General features: G+C 39.8%; 1 protein-coding gene across 3 annotated transcripts in view; it reads left to right on the top strand.

The window, feature by feature from the left end:
• Window positions 1-16,655, top strand: part of FAM53A (family with sequence similarity 53 member A) — a 72,566-nt gene extending 55,911 nt beyond the window's left edge. For all 3 annotated transcript variants that reach the window (XM_080631203.1, XM_080631204.1, XM_080631205.1), the window contains exon 5: window positions 15,535-16,655. In XM_080631203.1, coding sequence (XP_080487329.1) covers window positions 15,535-15,858 — 324 coding nt within the window. In that variant the 3' untranslated portion in view covers window positions 15,859-16,655. The remainder of the gene's footprint in view (window positions 1-15,534) is intronic.
• Window positions 16,656-17,549: the final 894 nt, after the last annotated feature.

The following is a 17,549-nucleotide window of genomic DNA, read 5'->3' as shown; positions in this document are numbered from 1 at the left end:
GTTACAAGTAACCTTGAAACCCTACAAAATAGGACATGACAGTTAAGCCACAAGTTCTCTTGACTGCTTAATGGGTGTAGGAGGAATTCTGTTAATGTAAATGCATATTTGCAGTACCTGAAGTATGCATCCAGTTCTGAAATCTTAACAACTAAAGACTATGAATCCCACCTTTAACTTGAATGAAGTACAATACAAACATGTTCAAATGGCCTGCAAATGTTTCTAGTGGATATAAGCCAGCATGTTCTTGTGAAAACAGAGCAATTGTAGAAAATGGTAAACTACTGGAAATGGTCAAGGAAGCCTGTGTCCATGTCATGTTCCTAGCAGAAGTGTTTTATCAAGGTTGATACCACTGCAATTTAGGAGTTAACACTGAACAAGTTAATGTAAGCGACCTTGTAGGCTAGCATTGATACTGTTATTCCAATTAGCTTCAGGAGACAGTGATTTGTTTGTAGCTGTTTAAAGAAAACATTTTTCTGTTTAATATATATATATAAAAATAAATGTTAAAAGGCTTTTCTGTACCTTTTCCCCTATGCTCTGCTTTTGGAGGCCTTGATGCGGCAGCATGTTTCTGAATAGTGATCATCATGAGGACTGGAGTAATTCTGTTCAAAACGCTAAGCAATGGCAGCAAGCTTGTTGAGGTTAAAATAGTTCTATTGTATGAGCCTTTTTTAAAGTCGTCATCTTAGTTAAAACTACCTTGAAAGTGCTTTTACAGCACTTTATTTAAAAAATGGGTTGAAGATTAGACTTCACCTAGAGGTGAAGTCACTAAACTAGGATTAATTGCAAATGTTTAATGGTTTCTGGTTTTTGCCAGTACATGATTTGATACAGTTAGAACCAGATGTAGGGTACTTCAACACAGGCTTCCTGTGTAAGAATATTAGCTGGGAAAGGCTTTCAGCATTGGAGTTATGGATCACAATTACTTAGACCCCTTTCAGGCACTGGGGTTCAGGGGAGAGATCATTGTAAGGAGTAGGATATAAATGGAGTTTATACAGACTCCTCTGACTTACCCCAGTTCCATTCACTGGCATTCTGCCATCTCTCAAATGGTATGGCTTGAGAGTGAATCACAAAGTCCTTTCTTTGTGATCACTGTTTTTTAAGGACAGATAACTGTTGTCTTTCCATGGCCATCTGGTGTGTAAGGGAAGGATGGACGGGCAAGTCCTATCAAGCCATATCCTGGCTCTTTTTGCCTTCATCATCTCCAGTTGTTTTCTGAGACTCTAATTCATATGTTTCTATAGTCCTGTCTTAATGCATAATCATACTAAATATGCATATGTGCTGGCTAATAAAGTGTGAACTTTGTAGAGGAATAAGATAGATTATAACTTCCAAATCTCTGTAAAAGTCCATGGTTATATGCAAGACTGATACTAAGTGTGAACAAGCGAGCATCCTTGCCCACATGAAAGTTAGATGTTTTGGTACAATGCTTGCAACAAGCTGTATTTTGAAGACTTCCAGATCCTCCGATTGCATTCCTGGCTAATCACCAGTATTAATTTGTTCTCATGTTGTAATGTATTTGCAGGTTATGCAACAGCCTTAGGGAATTGAACTACAAGTTGCAAGCTTGGTTTTTACTCTTAAATATACTTGGCAATAGCTCTTGAATTTACTGCGACAGTTACTGTATATATTGGCTGCTGTCCATGTGGTTTATATGGCCACAGAAAGCGCTGCAGACTTTGATTCTCCCCTTTGAACAGTTTTTATTGAACTCCTTTCAGCTGAGGCAGACTGCCCTTTGAAATGTGTCCTGTCAAAGTAGCACAGATTTGGAGCTTTTTTCCTCCATGAGAGGGACAGACCACTTGGCACTTCACTTGGTAGCAGCCACTGAGCTTTGACAGATGGGGCACAGTGCTTGCTGTTGGAGTGTATGAGATGCTCCTCACCAGGAGCAGGCGTCAGCTTCCTGGGAATGGCCTGGCTCTGTATCACGCTGCCAAGGAGCTCTTCCATCTATCTACCTGGCAGCTTGTTGTACTTGCTGTTAGAAGTGCTCTGCCCTGTTTTTTCCACTGAAAAGAGTGAAGTGGAAGGAGGCGTCCCACAGGCTGCTGGTTGGACAGCCCTGTTGTGTTTTATTTCCTTCATGCTCTAAAATAGTCACATAATGCCAGTGCCAAATGAATGTTGCAATAATCAATAATATGGATTGCTTGAATGTTTTTAAGTCCTCAGGACTCTGTTAGAACCCTTTATAATGGCTGTATGTTTCGGGGGTGTGTGTGTAGGATTGAATTTTGACCCATGTGCTACATGCCTGGGATTTATTCTTGGTTTTTTACTGTGTATCTTCTACTTCCCAGGAATGCTTGGCTTGTGCTTCAAGCTCCTAGTAAGCCAGCCTGCAACCCTTAGTGCTGCTGCCCTTTGCAGAGAGTAAGACCTCTATGAGCTCATATTTTTAGATGAGTTTTCTACCTTGCTTAAAAGCAAAATTTCTTAATCTGACATGATTAATAGTAAAATGTTCCAATATTTGTGCTGCTGTTTTGGGTGAAAAGGTAACTTTTGTGAGTCAGGAGGATAAGATGGATATATTGCTGCTGTCAAGTGTGTCTGAACTTACTCAGTATGCACGTACCCAAAGCCCTTGGAATTCAAGGGACCAGTGACCCCTTCACTCTGTCCCTCTTGTGCTGCAGAGACCACTAGTGCAGTGTCCCATGCTAAAAGCAGAACATAAATGTAAACTTGAAGAGGTAATTTGAGGTTAGGGGTGCTTTTGACTAGGTGGCAGCTATAGCTTCAAATACTTCATCTCGCAGAGGCAAGGTGCCTGTAGCAGCTGCTTATGATTTGTGTCTCCCTTTCTAACAGCAGCCTGGCCTGGCAGAATGCACTTGTGACAAAGTATCTGTGGGTTTAATGAGGGTGAAACTTGGCAACTGTTGCCCAGAAAAGCACTGCCAGGAGCTGGAACACTTTTCAGATGGGTTAATGCAGTTAAGGATCAGTTGTTTCTGTCCAGATAGTAACCTCATGAGAAACACGTTGCCCCTTGGATTAACACAGTCTGCTCAGTTCTGTACCTGAAGACAAGATATACTGTTGCATCAGCCCAGGACTGTCCTTAGTCAGCAATCTGGATTTTCAGAACATGATTGAGGATGGCGGAATGATAAATATTCAGTGTGATCCTTACGTGTGTTTTGGTTTAGGCTCTGTGGATCCTTTCAAATGGGCAAGGAAAAGGGAACTGGGTAATAGTATGCTCTTGCCTAAGCAAGGGAACAAACTAGAAAAACAGATGGTGCTAAAAATAGTTTATTACCAAGGTTTAAATATGGCTCTGATTTTATTCCCCTCCTTATAAATAATGCAGCTATAAATCCTGCTAGATATCAATAACTATTGAATTATCTCCAAACTGCTGAGTGTTACAGAACCTTCTGGCAGCTTTCCAAGCTTGGTGTTGCCCTTCATTCATAGGATCAACATTTAATTCCTTAACAGGGGAAACCTGAAGAATTCATCCTCTTTGAATGGCAACATAGATGCAGGGAGCTTGAATGAGTAGCTACAGGCTAAGGCATCCCATTGCAATGGAAGGGGAGCTGTGCTTGATGAGTTCCTGCTAGGTCACAGCCAGGATGAATCTCCTCTTTTCTTTTCTGCAACGCATGAACAATCAAAGGCTCCTTTTTTATCAATTGTTGCCATGGAGGGCGTCCATTTAAAGTTCAAATTCCAGCAGGCTTGGGAAGAAGGAAAGGAGATAGGAGTAGGCTGGGCTGGGAGATGGTAGGGAAGCATCAAAAGTGAGCTGAAGACAAGCCAGCACTTTGTGCTGTGACAGGCCAGACCAGGCTGGGGCTACTTGGTTTTGAATGGATGCCTGGAAGTTTTTTGGAGTAGTGAATGAAATGCTGCTGAGGTAGCAGGCACAGAGAGCATCTGGCGTTTTGCTTTCTGTGCATCAGCAGAGTGGGTCACAATGTGAAATTAGGCCCGGAATGGCATTTAATGAAATGAGCCCTTGTGCTGGAGGTTCCCTGTGCTCTGACAGCGAGGGAGTAAAGCCTTGAGGATAGTGAAGGAAAGGAAATCTCATTAGGGATAGGGGTTTTCCCCCATCTTTTGTTAATAGCATTCTGTAACTAATGCCTTGCAAATAGCTGGAGCTCCTCAGAGCTGTTCAGTGCTGTGTTGCTTTGTCATACCTGAAGCCAGCTTTGTAAGTGTATGGCACTTTTCTGTAAGCAATGTGCTAAGAGGAGGAGGAGGCAGCTTAATATCTGCTGCAGATTTGCCTTTCTTTTCTGGCAAGTTGCTGTATGTACAAGTATTCACTGTTGAAAGAGCTAATGAGTCCCATACCAGCTGCATTTGACATTATGAGAAAAGGGGCCATCTATGAAGTCCAAGCCAGGTTTCAGCCAGCTGTGGATGTTTTCTTTTTTAATTATTACTTTGCCTGTCATAAAATTGGATTATGCTAAAATTATTGGTGATGTTGTTTGGGATGCAATGCAATATTGAGTTAAGAGCCATGGTTAGGTGTTATATATAGGGTACTTAATGTCTAAGCTGCACCAGAGGGTTTAGAGAGGTGAGAGCACTTTACTCAGGTTTTACCATTTGGGTTTTGGCAGGTGGCAGGGGATTAGGGTTGGGGTTTTTTTGCTTGCTCTGAACCACATGGCATGGTGGTTAGCAGAAGAGGTAGGAGTGTTTCATCACTGATAAAGGGAGTGTTCCCAGATCTCCTGGCAAAAAAATGAAATCCCAATGTAACTTTAAAAAACTTATTAGGAACTGAGTTATATCTCCTTGAGTTTAACTCAGCGTAATTTGGGGAGAAGGGGGTTCTTTCGATATTCAGTGTTCTTGTAATAACACATTAAATCAGTTTATTTTAGATCAGTGTATCTTATCAATAGATCAGTGTATCTTTATGGTACCAGAATGGAAGGACTCTGAATTCTGAAACTAGGCTTTGGTCTTCCATACTCTGAATATTGTCTCTTGTGAAACTTGCCTTGCTTTTTGACAGTCAATTTCTGACTTGATGCATCATCTTCTGAAAGTGACCTGAACCGAACTGATTCACCTGAGTGTTTTTCTCTGCAGAGAGGTTTATTAAAATGGCTTTGGAAAGCGTTATGTTTAACTGTCACTTTGCCTTCTGTTAGGCTTGTATTGCATAGATCAGTTCCTGCTGCATGTGTATACTGGTATGTAGGTGTGATAAAAGCAAAACAGATGTCTGAAGCATGTAAAATGAGCTGATTCGTTTTATCTACATCAATTAGTAATGTCAATTTGGCCTTCCATTGTGATGGGAAATATTGACTTGGTTACTTGCTCAAGTATTTTCAAACTGTAGAGAAGCTTGTGTGGCTTTTTAAACTTGCTGTTAGATGTGACTTTTAATGGAGTATAGTTATAAGCAGATGTTTTCTGCATAAGTGATCTGGGAGGTGATGGCTTAGTTGTTAAGGTTAGCTGCAGATAATCAAATAGCTGATCTGTTCATATACCTGAAATTACTCAGTTCTTCATATGCTGATGGTGACACGTGCTTCTGCAATAAAACTGAAGTATTACCAGAAACTGAATTTTAAGTAAATGAGAATTCTAACTAGTTTCCCACTTTGTTTTCATTATAGTAGCAACCATGTGACTAAAACATAAAAGGCATTTATGGTATGCTAGGAAGCTTGCAAGTTGTGGTAGTATAAACAAATTTGAGTCTTTAAAACAAAGCATGTGTAATACTTGAATGTGTGGCTTTCTGAATGTTACAGCTTTTTCATGCAAACTGATCCTGTTACAAAATAGAGGAAAACTGAAGCTGGCCATACAGTGAGAAGTTGAGCTCAGTTTTAGTGTTACTGTAATGCTTTAAGATTCTGAATGTTGGCTCTGCCTTACACAGGTTTCATATAGAATCATAGAATACTTCTCTTCTGGCTTGGTATGGTGTATTTTAAAACATGTATTGTTTTTCAGTGCAGCTGAAGGATAAAGGACCACATATGTGGTTTCCTGACCTAACTTTTCTTTTAAGAAACGCACTGAACATCAACTGCTTAAGTGCTGTCAGCTCTGGTATTTGAACAAATAAACTTGTCCAAATCGTATTTATCAAACAAGCACAGGTTGACTCAGTATTAAAAATACACATCAGGCTTGCCACTTGGATGTCGAGAGCACTTCTTGAGCCACATTGTTTCAGAAACGTTCAAAATGGTCCAAAATGAGATACTAAGCTAGAAAAATACATTGCATGTATTGGAAATCGAAGGTGAACAGTGCTAATTCTGTTCTTTCTAAACAAATGTTTTGTGTTCAACTTGTCTCTGGAAATAATTAGTGGTGAGAGTCCACCTACAGTTTGAGTTAATGCTCCTACAAGAATTTATTGTGGTTTTTGTATGGAGTTGGACAGAAGATTCCTGGCATCACTTGCACTTTGTCCACACGTGTGTATACACCTATGCATGCATGTGTGCACTTGTAGAACAAGATTGTAAGGCTTTGTTTTGGACAACTATTCCTGTAGTGAAAAATTGATCCAAAGAAGGGAAAACTGTTCCCAAACTGAAGTTGTGTTTCCCTTTCTATCCCATCCCCCTTCCCTGGCAGAAGTGAACTTTATGGTCCAATTACAGAATCCCTTAAAATGTTAGTTATGATGGAGTGCCAGCATAACCCAATAATATAGGTGAGGCTGACATCTGTCAGTAACTAATGAGGGTAGCTTTAGAATCAGGATTTGGAGTTCACTTCTCTAATTTCTTATAAATTTGACCCATCATATCAAGTTAATATTTGACCTGAGAATAAAAAACAACATGCTGGAATTTTAAGAGAAGTTGGTACATGGGTGTACTCTGCAAAAAAATCAGTACATATGTGATTCAGTTGTGAAAGTAATTGTTTGCAGCTCATAGCAAAGTCATGAAGGAGTAAGACCTTGGCTAAACTGCTCAGGAATAGAAGTTCTCTATAAAAATAGATGACACATAAACAGCAGGAAATGAAGCCAACATGGTCATGTTTTGAAGCCACAAGGGGTCAGATCCTGTCCTGTGTTACTCTGGTGCGTAATCAGTCAACTTAAGTCATGTTACTTGAGAACAGGGTTTGGCATGGTGAAGTCAACTTCTGAATGTGACTGATTATTAGGAGTTTTGTAGAAGCACAGGCTACAGCTTTTTTTCTTCTTGTTAGAATGCATCTAGCTAGAAACCTAGTGCAACTCCTTTGTGTTGTATGTTATTTCAGAGCTGATTGTAGTATGCAAGTCTCTCGATTCCTCTGCCAGAGGATGACTACATTAGAAAGCTTTGCCTACCCAGGGTGGTCTTTGTTTTTTGGATTTTGAATGCTGAGAGATGATGTTGTAAGAAATAATCTTGTTTAGCAGCTTTGTTTTACTGCTCAATTTGAGCAACTGTGAAGTATGTCAGTGTGTATCTGTGTGAAGGGAGGTATATGTAGCTCATGTTAATGATATAAGCATGCTTCCTTTATTTCCCAGTTTAAAATGTAGAAAACTAGAGGCATCTTTCTAAAACCTGTATGAATTGGACATCTTTTTAAACCAAGTCTCTATAAAATGATTCATATTTTTAATTAAGGTGGAAATATGCAGTTTGTTTCTTGTTTCCAGAGGCTGTTTCGTTTCTGAAAGGAAAGGTAAAAGTTCTTGAACCTGAAAGGATGGAACAACTCTGGCAAAACATGAATCATTTCTGTTGGGGGAGAGCATGTGCTTACATTGTTTCCCTCTGTGCCCTTCTGCTACAAAGCCAGATGTGTTCATCATCCCTGCATGAGCACAAATGGTGCAGCTGTTTGCTCATCACACCGTCACACCACTCATTAATGCAGTTGGATGATGTGAATTTGCTGGAATGAAGCCTCTCAAGCCTGTGCTTGGAATTGGAGGCCCAATTCCACACTGTCCAGCTCTCCAGTTTATCCATAAGGTGGATAAAATCACTGTCCATGTTAGAGATGTGCTTAGGGTCAAGCAGGAAGTAGGAAAATAACTACATGGTATACAAATATAGTTCTTAAGGCAGAGCAATTGCTTTGGTCCTGCAAGAGACCCCAGACTGCAGCTGCTGCCTAAGAGCTAGAACCCATCTTCCAGGGCACTCTTCCTGATATTTCAGTGCCCTTTTGAGTCTTTCTTTCTGTGGTGCTTCTTTCCTTTTGAGAAAACCTCTATTCTAATGCATCAATGCATTGCAGACAACCACTGCTGGTGTATCCAATAGTTGCCTTGTTTGGCTTTAATCTTCTTTCTCCCTGGCCAAAGTCTTGTACTGTACTATTAGCTGAACAAAGCAAATGTCATTATGTTCTGCTTTGTGTGATGCTATATTATCACCCAGTTCAGAACAGTTGCATCTACTGTGTGAGCCTTTTCTGTTGTAGTTAATGGAGTAATTCATAGCATCGGTAGGTATTTATGCTTGCTAGACTGGTACTAAGAATAGTTGCAACTTTCTGCTTAATTACATGCAGGTGAAATAGGTAGGCCTGATGTTTGTAGAATGTAATTCCACATTCTCATAATAAAAACTTGCATGATTTATACTTACTTCAGCAGCAAAGGTGAAAGGTTGCTGCTCATAAGTGCACTGAATTAGAAAATGTAAGATGCCAGGATCTTAATTAAAATTCCATACAGTAAACTTTTTAAATGCAGTTTAATGTTGGCCTAGATTTTATACAAGGGGAAAATTACTATATATATGTTCACACTCCTCAGGGTAGTACTGGTGTTAAATCATATTCTTGACTGTATTAGGTTAACTCAGCTTCCAGTTTGTCTTTAAAAACAAACAAGTTAACCCCTATGATGAATGGTCCTGGACTTACTAAACTGCTAAACCCCAGCACCTGAGTTTCCTGCACTAAACTGCCTCATTCAACCCTAATTTAGTGTAGAAAGGAATGAATGAAAAATAGCAGCAGTGTTTTGTCTGCTTAAGTTCAGTTTAAACACCTTTAGACTGCCAAACTCTTCTTTAATCTGCTTAAATTCCTTAGTTTCTTATGTTACTTAATGTTGGAACTTAATTGAGCACACGTGCATGTGAAGCATATGATGGGGTCTGTGAATTTTCTTCTCAGTTGTTCAGATGATCTTTGCAAGCCACTACAAGGAAAAGAGGCTATTTGGTTTGAGTGTGAAATTTAATTTCATATATGGAGTGCCTGTTGTGAGTAATTTTGTGTGAATTTGGGGCAAGAGGAAAGCAGGTGTTTAAATTGAGCTTAATCCATGGTGGTTGTAATCCCTGCTGTATCTGGAATTTGCTATGCCTGTGACTTCACACGTGGCTGTTTGGAATTTGGTGTGATAACAGTGATTTTAATGGGGTCCTGCAGAGTTTCCTAGCTAAACAAGTAGGCTGCTGCACAGGTCTGAATACTGCAGTGCAAGAGTTCCCAAAACCTCCCAGCCAGTGTGGGTGATGGCTGTGTATGCTCTGCAACAGTGCTCAGGCAAAGAGCTGGACCCCCAATTCCCCCCCACCCAGTCTTTGTGCATTTTGTTTCTCACTTGTAGCCTTTAACTGTTTCAGTGGTTTCTATCAGTTATCTTACATGATGAACAGCCTTGTATTCTTGCATACTTGAGTGTAATTAGACAAATTCAGCATTTCACTTAAATATTTGTTTCATTAAACCGTAGTGCTTTTTCAACTAATAGCACTAAACAAAAAGCCAAATTAAATCACAAGCTCTTATAGCTGGAGCAAAGCTTGTAAGGATACTGTGGCATCATTTAGAATACAAGCAGAAAAATCTAGGCCAATAAATAGATCAACTTTCATGGTAGACTATACCAGAGAACTGCATGCTTAAATCTAGAACAGTCTGGCTAGTGGAAGATGAAAGCCTGTTACTTCATGCTGCTGTTTAGGATCTGATGTGAAATGAGCTGTTGTCGGTTTACTTCTCTTCCTGGGCACCTACATCTAAAAAATTAAAATAAGCTTTGAAGATACAGAAGAGACAAACTGCTGAACAACTTTCATTTCAAGTCAGCCATATTGCTGCACGTCAGCTTGTATTGATTTTTAACTAGGTCTTTGGCTTTGCAAATAGGATTTACCTCATTTGACTACAAGAACTGCAGCAGCAACTTTATCTCTGATGTAAGGAACTGTTGTTTTAGTTACAAGTGCCTAATCACATGGCAGAATGGTAGAGCTTGTTTGCTCTTTCCCATTCATATAGAATCATAGAATAGTTTGGGTTGGAAAGAACCTTAAGATCATCCAGTTCCAACACCCCTGCCATAGGCAGGGACACCTCACACTAAACCATATCACCCAAGGCCTCATCCAACCTGGCCTTGAACACTGCCAAGGATGGAGCATTCACAGCCTCCCTGGGCAACCCATTCCAGTGCCTCACCACCCTCACAGTAAAGAATTTCTTCCTTAGATCCAATCTAAGTCCTTATATCCAGTGTTCCATGTTTTTTCTGCTTTCTAGTTATAAATGATGAAATAAATGTTGCCTTTTTTGAATGTAAGAATACATACCAAGCTTCCAGGGAAATGAGGGATAACTGAAGAGCTGCAAAAAGTGAACAGCATGTTTGCTTCTCAGAGTGAATTTGATCAGAGATTAGATTTTGCCCATAGAGGTGTTAGGAATGTTTTAGAGATTTGATTCTTTTTCTGTTAAATACATAAATAGAAATGGCTTTGTGACTACTTGCTTTGTAGCTCAATGCAAGGGGAAAAAAAATGACTTCTCTTTTGGTTTGTTTCAGATGCATAGTCTAAAAATCTTCAGTGGGTTTTGACCTGAAGTGGGGGTTTTTAGACACATGAATTGCAAAACTTCCTGTATTCCTACACCTTTCACTTCTCATTTGAGCAGTTTCTTTTCCAATTAACTTTGTTTCACCAAAAAGTTTTAAACTGTGCCTTAGCAAGCTTCAAGCATATCACATTATGAAGAATACTGTATTGTTTTCCTCCTTTCAGCATGACTTTGTAGTGATGAAACAGTATTTCTTCTCAACTGCAAGCTGCTTAAAGCTGAGGTTATCTGTGAGCACTGAAGTGCTCACAAAATGCTCAGTGCTATTCAAGACAGAAGTCAAATGTCAAGAGCTTTACAGGAAGGTTAATGGTTTGTTACATAAAGACAGCATTTTTCTCGCTGTTTTTCACTTTATCGATAGTAGAAGATGCAGGGACTAGGACTGTGATGGGATGTTTTTAATTTATACAACTAACACTTCTAACGATTTACAGTGGACACCATCCATGTTTCCAACTTGCATTATCACAGGTAATGATAGTAATGCAAGTAATTAAATGCAAGAAGTGAAAATTCAGGTTACAGCGAAGGACCAGTTGTCATCTGTTTGTGGTAGGATGTGATGTCAGTCAGATAGTATGTTCAAAAGGCAGTTTTCATCATGATTCAGTGAGCTGTTAGGACCAGTCTTTTGTAGCAGTTTATTTTTATAACTTAAAGGCCTTCCTCAAGTTTCCCTCTTAGCTTCATTAAATGAAACTTCTTCAATGTAATGAGTTTGTACTGTTGTTGGACTTTATCATTGCTGGGGCTAAGCTGTAACCTCTTCAGGGATAGGTTAGTGTCTGAGGTACAAATGCATCAGGCTGAATATGGTGCTTCTGATCTAAACCTTAGCCATGGTGTGAGTTACCATCAGTAAGAGTATTTGGGTTTGAGTCAGTCTGACTTATCTATAGGAAACATAAGTCCAGGAAGTGAAATAAGGACCTGTGAAGCCCTCAAAGGGAGAGATGCCACCCATTGAACTTGCTCCATCTCTCTCCACTGGCTAGGTGCAGGGAAGCAACAGAAAAAGCTGTATGTTACTCCATGCTGGGGCTGCCTCTTCAGTGTGTTGTGCTTGGATTGATTGCTGATATTCCAGGAAATTCCAGGGTGCTCTCATCACGAGGACCAATGTATCACACACCTTTCTGTATATCCATGGTAAAGAACTTAACAGTCAAGAAACTCTGTGTGCTGCTATCTCTTAAAGTAGCATCTCTTTTGTTGTGCAGTCATAGGCAAGAGTCTCAGGATGGAAGGGAATGGAAACATAGCCAGATAACTAGTCTCATTAGTCTGCTGAATTCCCTCTCTTCCTAAGCCTGTGGCTTTAGGGAGCAGCCCATCCTGTTATGATGACTAGTGCTGGAAAGCAGTAGGATGGGCTTAGGGCCTCTGGTAGTTTCAGGCTCTTCTGCTGCTTGCTCTGTGCCAGCTGCTGCAGCTGCACTCTTCAGAGCAGCTGTATCTTCCACCCCATTCAAAACTGGGGGGGAAATGGGTGGACTTGGTGTATGATGGGGGCACAGGGAAGAAGCATGAGAACTGCTGTTCCCATTATACACTAGGTTTTCATGCACGTAAATGACTTATTTTTCCCTTGACTACTGTAGCAAATGCTCTAGTTTTTGTTAGTAAAACAAAAGCAACCTTTTTATTGCTTTTTATATTTGGAAAGTGATGTATTGCGGGTTTCTGAACTGGAGGTTTAGTAAGGAGTACAGACATTAGCTTCCTTTCAAGCTCCTCTGGGCCTTTCTTGTTTGCTTTGTATGGCAAGGGTCTAGAGAGATTTCTTTTATTTCCTTCCCTGCCATTGTTTTTGGTACAAAGTTGGGGTTTTTTTCTTAATATTCAGACATTTTATCGCCTCACTTCTTTTAAAACTGAGTTTCTTTTTTTCTTCCATCACACAAAAGAATACTTTTAGCTGATTGAGTTCTATCCATTGCCAACTGTGGACTCTTTTGTCTTGTTAGTCCAGCATCCTTTATAAAATGAGGACCATTGAGCAAGTACTCGCAGGCTCCCCACTGAGCACAATTGTGCTTGAAAGGTGTGGTACTGTACCAGTGTAACATGGAAAGCTGCAGTTCAGGGGGCTTGAATGCATTGCAATTTCTACCTTTTGCTTTGCGAAAGAAGTGGGATTGTGCTGTGAGATAATAAATCCACCTATTTGTAGTTCGGTGAGGTTGTGACAAGTGGGGGAACAAAGAACCAGTTGAATGCACTTGCTGTTGTGTTGAAGCCGGCTAAAAGTTCCCATTGAAGTGGTTTCAGCCCAGTAGAGCTAACAGGCAGTTTTCCATTTATGTACACAAACCTTCTAGAAGGACAGCTGTGTGGTTGGATTAATTTCTAGCGGTAAATTGAATAAAAGATATTTTGAAGGGGGACTTGGGAATTCCTTTCTAAAGGGTTGAAAGCAGAACTTTCAAAGCTTTCCTTTCTTTGACCCCTTTCCTTCCCAGTACCTACTATAAGATTTAAAGAACTGAAAATATTGTCCCCTATATGGAGATACACAACAGGAAATGTGTTCTTTCTCAAAGCAATGAGATAGAATTAGGATTAAAATATCCTTTAGCACTTTCGACTTCAAAAATACACTGCTTTGCTTAAGGAAATATGACAGAAATTCACACTTCTTAGTCAGAAAAAGGAGCTGAAATGTTTGTATGTGAATAAGCTGTGAGCTGCATAGAGATGTTTTGAAAACAAATGTATTTTATACCAATACTGTTCTCATAGGAAAGTGGAATTTGGCAATATAAAGCTTTTTATCGTGCAGTCTTATCAGTTTTTTTGATGCTAGTCACGTGCAGAATTGGATGTGCTAACAAAGACTTTGGTGAATTCCTTCTGATGGAGCTATGGTCAACAGTTGTTTTGTTGTTTCTGAAAGTTGATCTTTGGATGTAGGTCTTGGAGTTGCATAAATCAACTCCTAAATTAGGTCTTATGTCTGTCCAAGCGAAGTAAATTACCCCTTATAGATCCTTCTAGCCTGAAAGCTATCACCATCTATTACAAGATAGGAAAGTTGTTTGAGCACGGTAAGAGTTGTGTGCAGTACAGGCATAACTAACTTCTGACCAGTAGTGAAGAGTTTCAATGTGGTATGATCTGGGAGAACACAGACACCAGTGATGATGGAGCACCATCCCATACCAGAACTGCTGTTCACTCTGTTTGTGCTGTGACTAAACTCTAAAACCCAAGTGCTTTTGCTTTTTGCCTTTGCCCAGACTTTTCCACAAGTAAACGTATGTAGATTTGATGTAGGAATGCCCAGGGAACTGTATGAGCTTGCAGAGTGGCAGTGGGCTTGTCTGCAAAATGATCCATATATAAAATTGATCTTCAAGGGTCAGGCAGATCACCTCAGTGGGGTTTCCTCATTCTCTTACCCAGTTATATACAAGCAAGGCTTACTGATTGAGAGCTCTTCTAAGTCTGTAAAGTTTTGTTTAAAAAGCACCCAAAGATACTGGTAAGCTGCTCGTGTTGCTGCTGATGTGCATTGCTGAAATAGAAAGATTATCCAGTGCTTTAGAAGAGCATCTGGAATATAGCACACTGGGGAGTGTTGCAATGTTCCTATTTCGTTTGAATATATCAACAAATATAAAATACTTAAGAAGTGACAAATGGGGAGAGGAAGCTGAAAATGGGTGTGAAAGTTGGTCTTGTTCCCTGCGGATCCACTTGTAATGAAATGATTGCCATGTGTAGGAGAGACTGGAGTCACTTAACCAGTAAGATGATGAAAGCTAGCAGAGCTTTACTCTCCTGGCTCTTACCATCTCTGAGAGGAGCCCTGACCATTTCACCCTTCTCTCACTGTGTAAGGCAGAACTTAGAAGTTTCTCACTTGTTAAAATCTTAAGTTCTGCTGTCTGTGTAGATCTGTTTCTTCTTAAATGCTGCTTCTGGATTCTAGTCAAGAATCCCCTTAGAGTTATGTGAGAAGTTTAGATAATTTATCCCTTTATCTGAGGGACAGAGGTAGCACTTTTACTGAGGTTTCTTCTCTTTTTCCTTTATCTAAATAAAGGTGAGTTCCCCTCTGTTCTCAATATACTCTTCATTTAAACAAGATTGCTCAAATTCCTGAGCTCTGGTTCAAACAGTAACCAAATATAAGACAAACTAAGCTGATTCTGGAGCACAGTGCTTTCTAAGAAGCTTGGTTTTCCCCTGTTTGAGGTTACCCAAATGTGCTGTTGCCTTGTGGACTCTGGCTGAGGTGATGCCTCAGGGCTCATTGTCTGCATGCTTGGGAACTTTGGGAAAAACTAATTGTTGACTGGGTTGCAGTGCAGCTGTCTGACCTAAATGCTGATGTTACCAAATGCTGTGCTCTGGGTTTGCCAGAAAGCTAATAACATCAACCTGGGTGTCTGTAATTCCTCATTCAGTTGACTAAAGCTGAGGATTTGGATCCTTCTGCATAAAAAAGGGGACTGGTAGTTATTCTCCTGAGTGGGAAGCTCCACAGGCAAAATACCTGTGCAAAACCAGACTGTGTAGTAAGTAGTAAGTACTTTTCTTCGTGCCCCTCATGTTTCCAGGATTACTTTAAACATGTGGCATTCTAATTTTTGAGTGCATACTCTCAATCCACTCAAGAATTTAAGGAATTTGCTCTCCTCATGGTTTATATATTCACGTATCTTTTTTTAATTGCAGACTTTAAAAAATTCCAAAAGTCTTTGCTCCCTTGACTATGAAGATGATGATGATGACACACAAATGAAGACAATTGTGTCATCCCCATGTGACTCAAATGATCTTATGAACATCATCACCCCTGGTTCCAGCCCGATGAAAGAACAGCTGGATGAAGTAAGGCATCATGGGTCATGCCAAGGTAGCTTCAAAACAAGGGATTATAAGAAAGCAGCCGTAGTATGTGAAAGCGATGAGGACACAAGTGATTGTGAGAGCACCGAAGAAGGCATCTTTCCTCTAGACTGTGGAGACTTGGACCTAGAGCAGATTGAAAACAACTGAGACTCGGAAGTTGTGTGCTAGAATCAGAGTTGTTCTAAATTAAAATGATAGAGGATTACCTTTGCCATGCATAATCCATGTCCCTGAATCTCTGTATTGCCTATCTTGGGCCTGTGTTAGAAGAAATGTTTCAGGTGGGGGAAAAACGTGAACCATTGTTACCTGTTTAGTCTGTTGGTCAGTATGTGGATGACAACAAAAAAGAAAAAAGTAGGAGGTTAAATGTTATTTTGAACATTAAGGAATAATTTTGATTAAAAATTTCCTAACAGATATTTTGCATTTTTATGGCTTTTACAGTTCTGGAGAAAAAAGCATCTCTATTTTGAAACGAATTTTCAGAAGGGCATTCTATAAAACTAAATCTGTCTACAGTGATTCTGGTGCGGGTATATGTTGCTTTTGTTAAAGAGCTTAATGTGAACAGTGAATTGCATAATGAAATTGGTAATAAACCTTCAGATAGAACTCTTTAATATCTGGTTGACATCTGGTCCAAAATACTTAACTGCCATCTTTCAACAGTGTCTGGTTAAAAAAAAGACCTTCATAACATGTACAATGTTCTTTTCATACATTCAGGACTTTTTGATCAAAATATGGTAGTGACCTTAAAGGTTAACATTTTCCATTATTTTACTACTTGAATTGTTTTCTAGCCTGAAGCAATGCTAATTTAGGTGGGATAAAACTGCAAGTAGCTGCCCACCTACTTGGTCTTTGTTTTCTGTGGTTCAAAAGAATGTACAACAAGAGCACTTGAACTTTTAGACAGGGACTTTGTAATGATCAATTCCCCAGGAGGTGATCCCTTCAGCAATACTAGAAGGAAAATAGTCCTTGAATTAAATAAAATGACATTTTGCTTTGCACGTGTGTCTGCTTATGAATTTCACTAGTGGAAGATAGTAATCTGTGGCCGGTTCTCTGCTATGGTATTTGTGTGGAGTTGGGTGGAGGGGGAGAGCAGATTTCTGGTCATCTAAGAAGAAAGTGACATCAGGTTATTCTGGAGAGCTGGGGAATAACTCAGGCCGGGTCCCATAAGTCTCAGTGATTACATGCACTGCAGTCATCTCAAATGTAATACTGCATTCATTGCAGACTATTGCCACATGTACTTACTTTGTTAGTTCAGCTACAATAAAGATTTTCCTGAACAAGGGGGAAATTAATCTTGAAATGGTTTTAAATTGGATAGGAATAGGGAAGCTTAGATTGTGCCATTCCAGTGCATCGAGTTAGCCTGCTTAAAAGGAGCAAACTCTTACTGTAACTTGTGCCATAAAACCAAAATACAGCAACATATTTTAAGTCAGCTAATGGAATGTGATTAAAATAAGACATAAATATGAGGCATATGACAGAAGGGGCATATGACAAAGACTAAGCAAGGTATGGCATGGGCTCCAATCTTGTGATTTGGGTCAGCCTTTGATCATAAAGAGAATTGGCCTTTAATTACTGACCCAGCTTATGTCACTCAGTACCTATACCAAAAATGATAAGTTTCGGTAGCAAGTAAGAAACTCTAAACATTTCTCGTGCTTTCGTGATTCCTTTTTCATGTACAACTACAAGTAGCAATGGTCTGTGATAGCGATACTGGTATATGTGTGTAGTAAGATGCAGGAACACTGCCCACATTTGTTGGGGTCTTGATATGTTCATATATATTGTGGGAGAGAAAG

This window comes from Psittacula echo, assembly GCF_963264785.1.
Source record: "Psittacula echo genome assembly, chromosome: 1".
Lineage (NCBI taxonomy): Eukaryota > Metazoa > Chordata > Aves > Psittaciformes > Psittacidae > Psittacula > Psittacula echo.
Note: the sequence above shows the minus strand (reverse complement) of the source record. Positions and strands in the feature narration are given on the sequence as shown.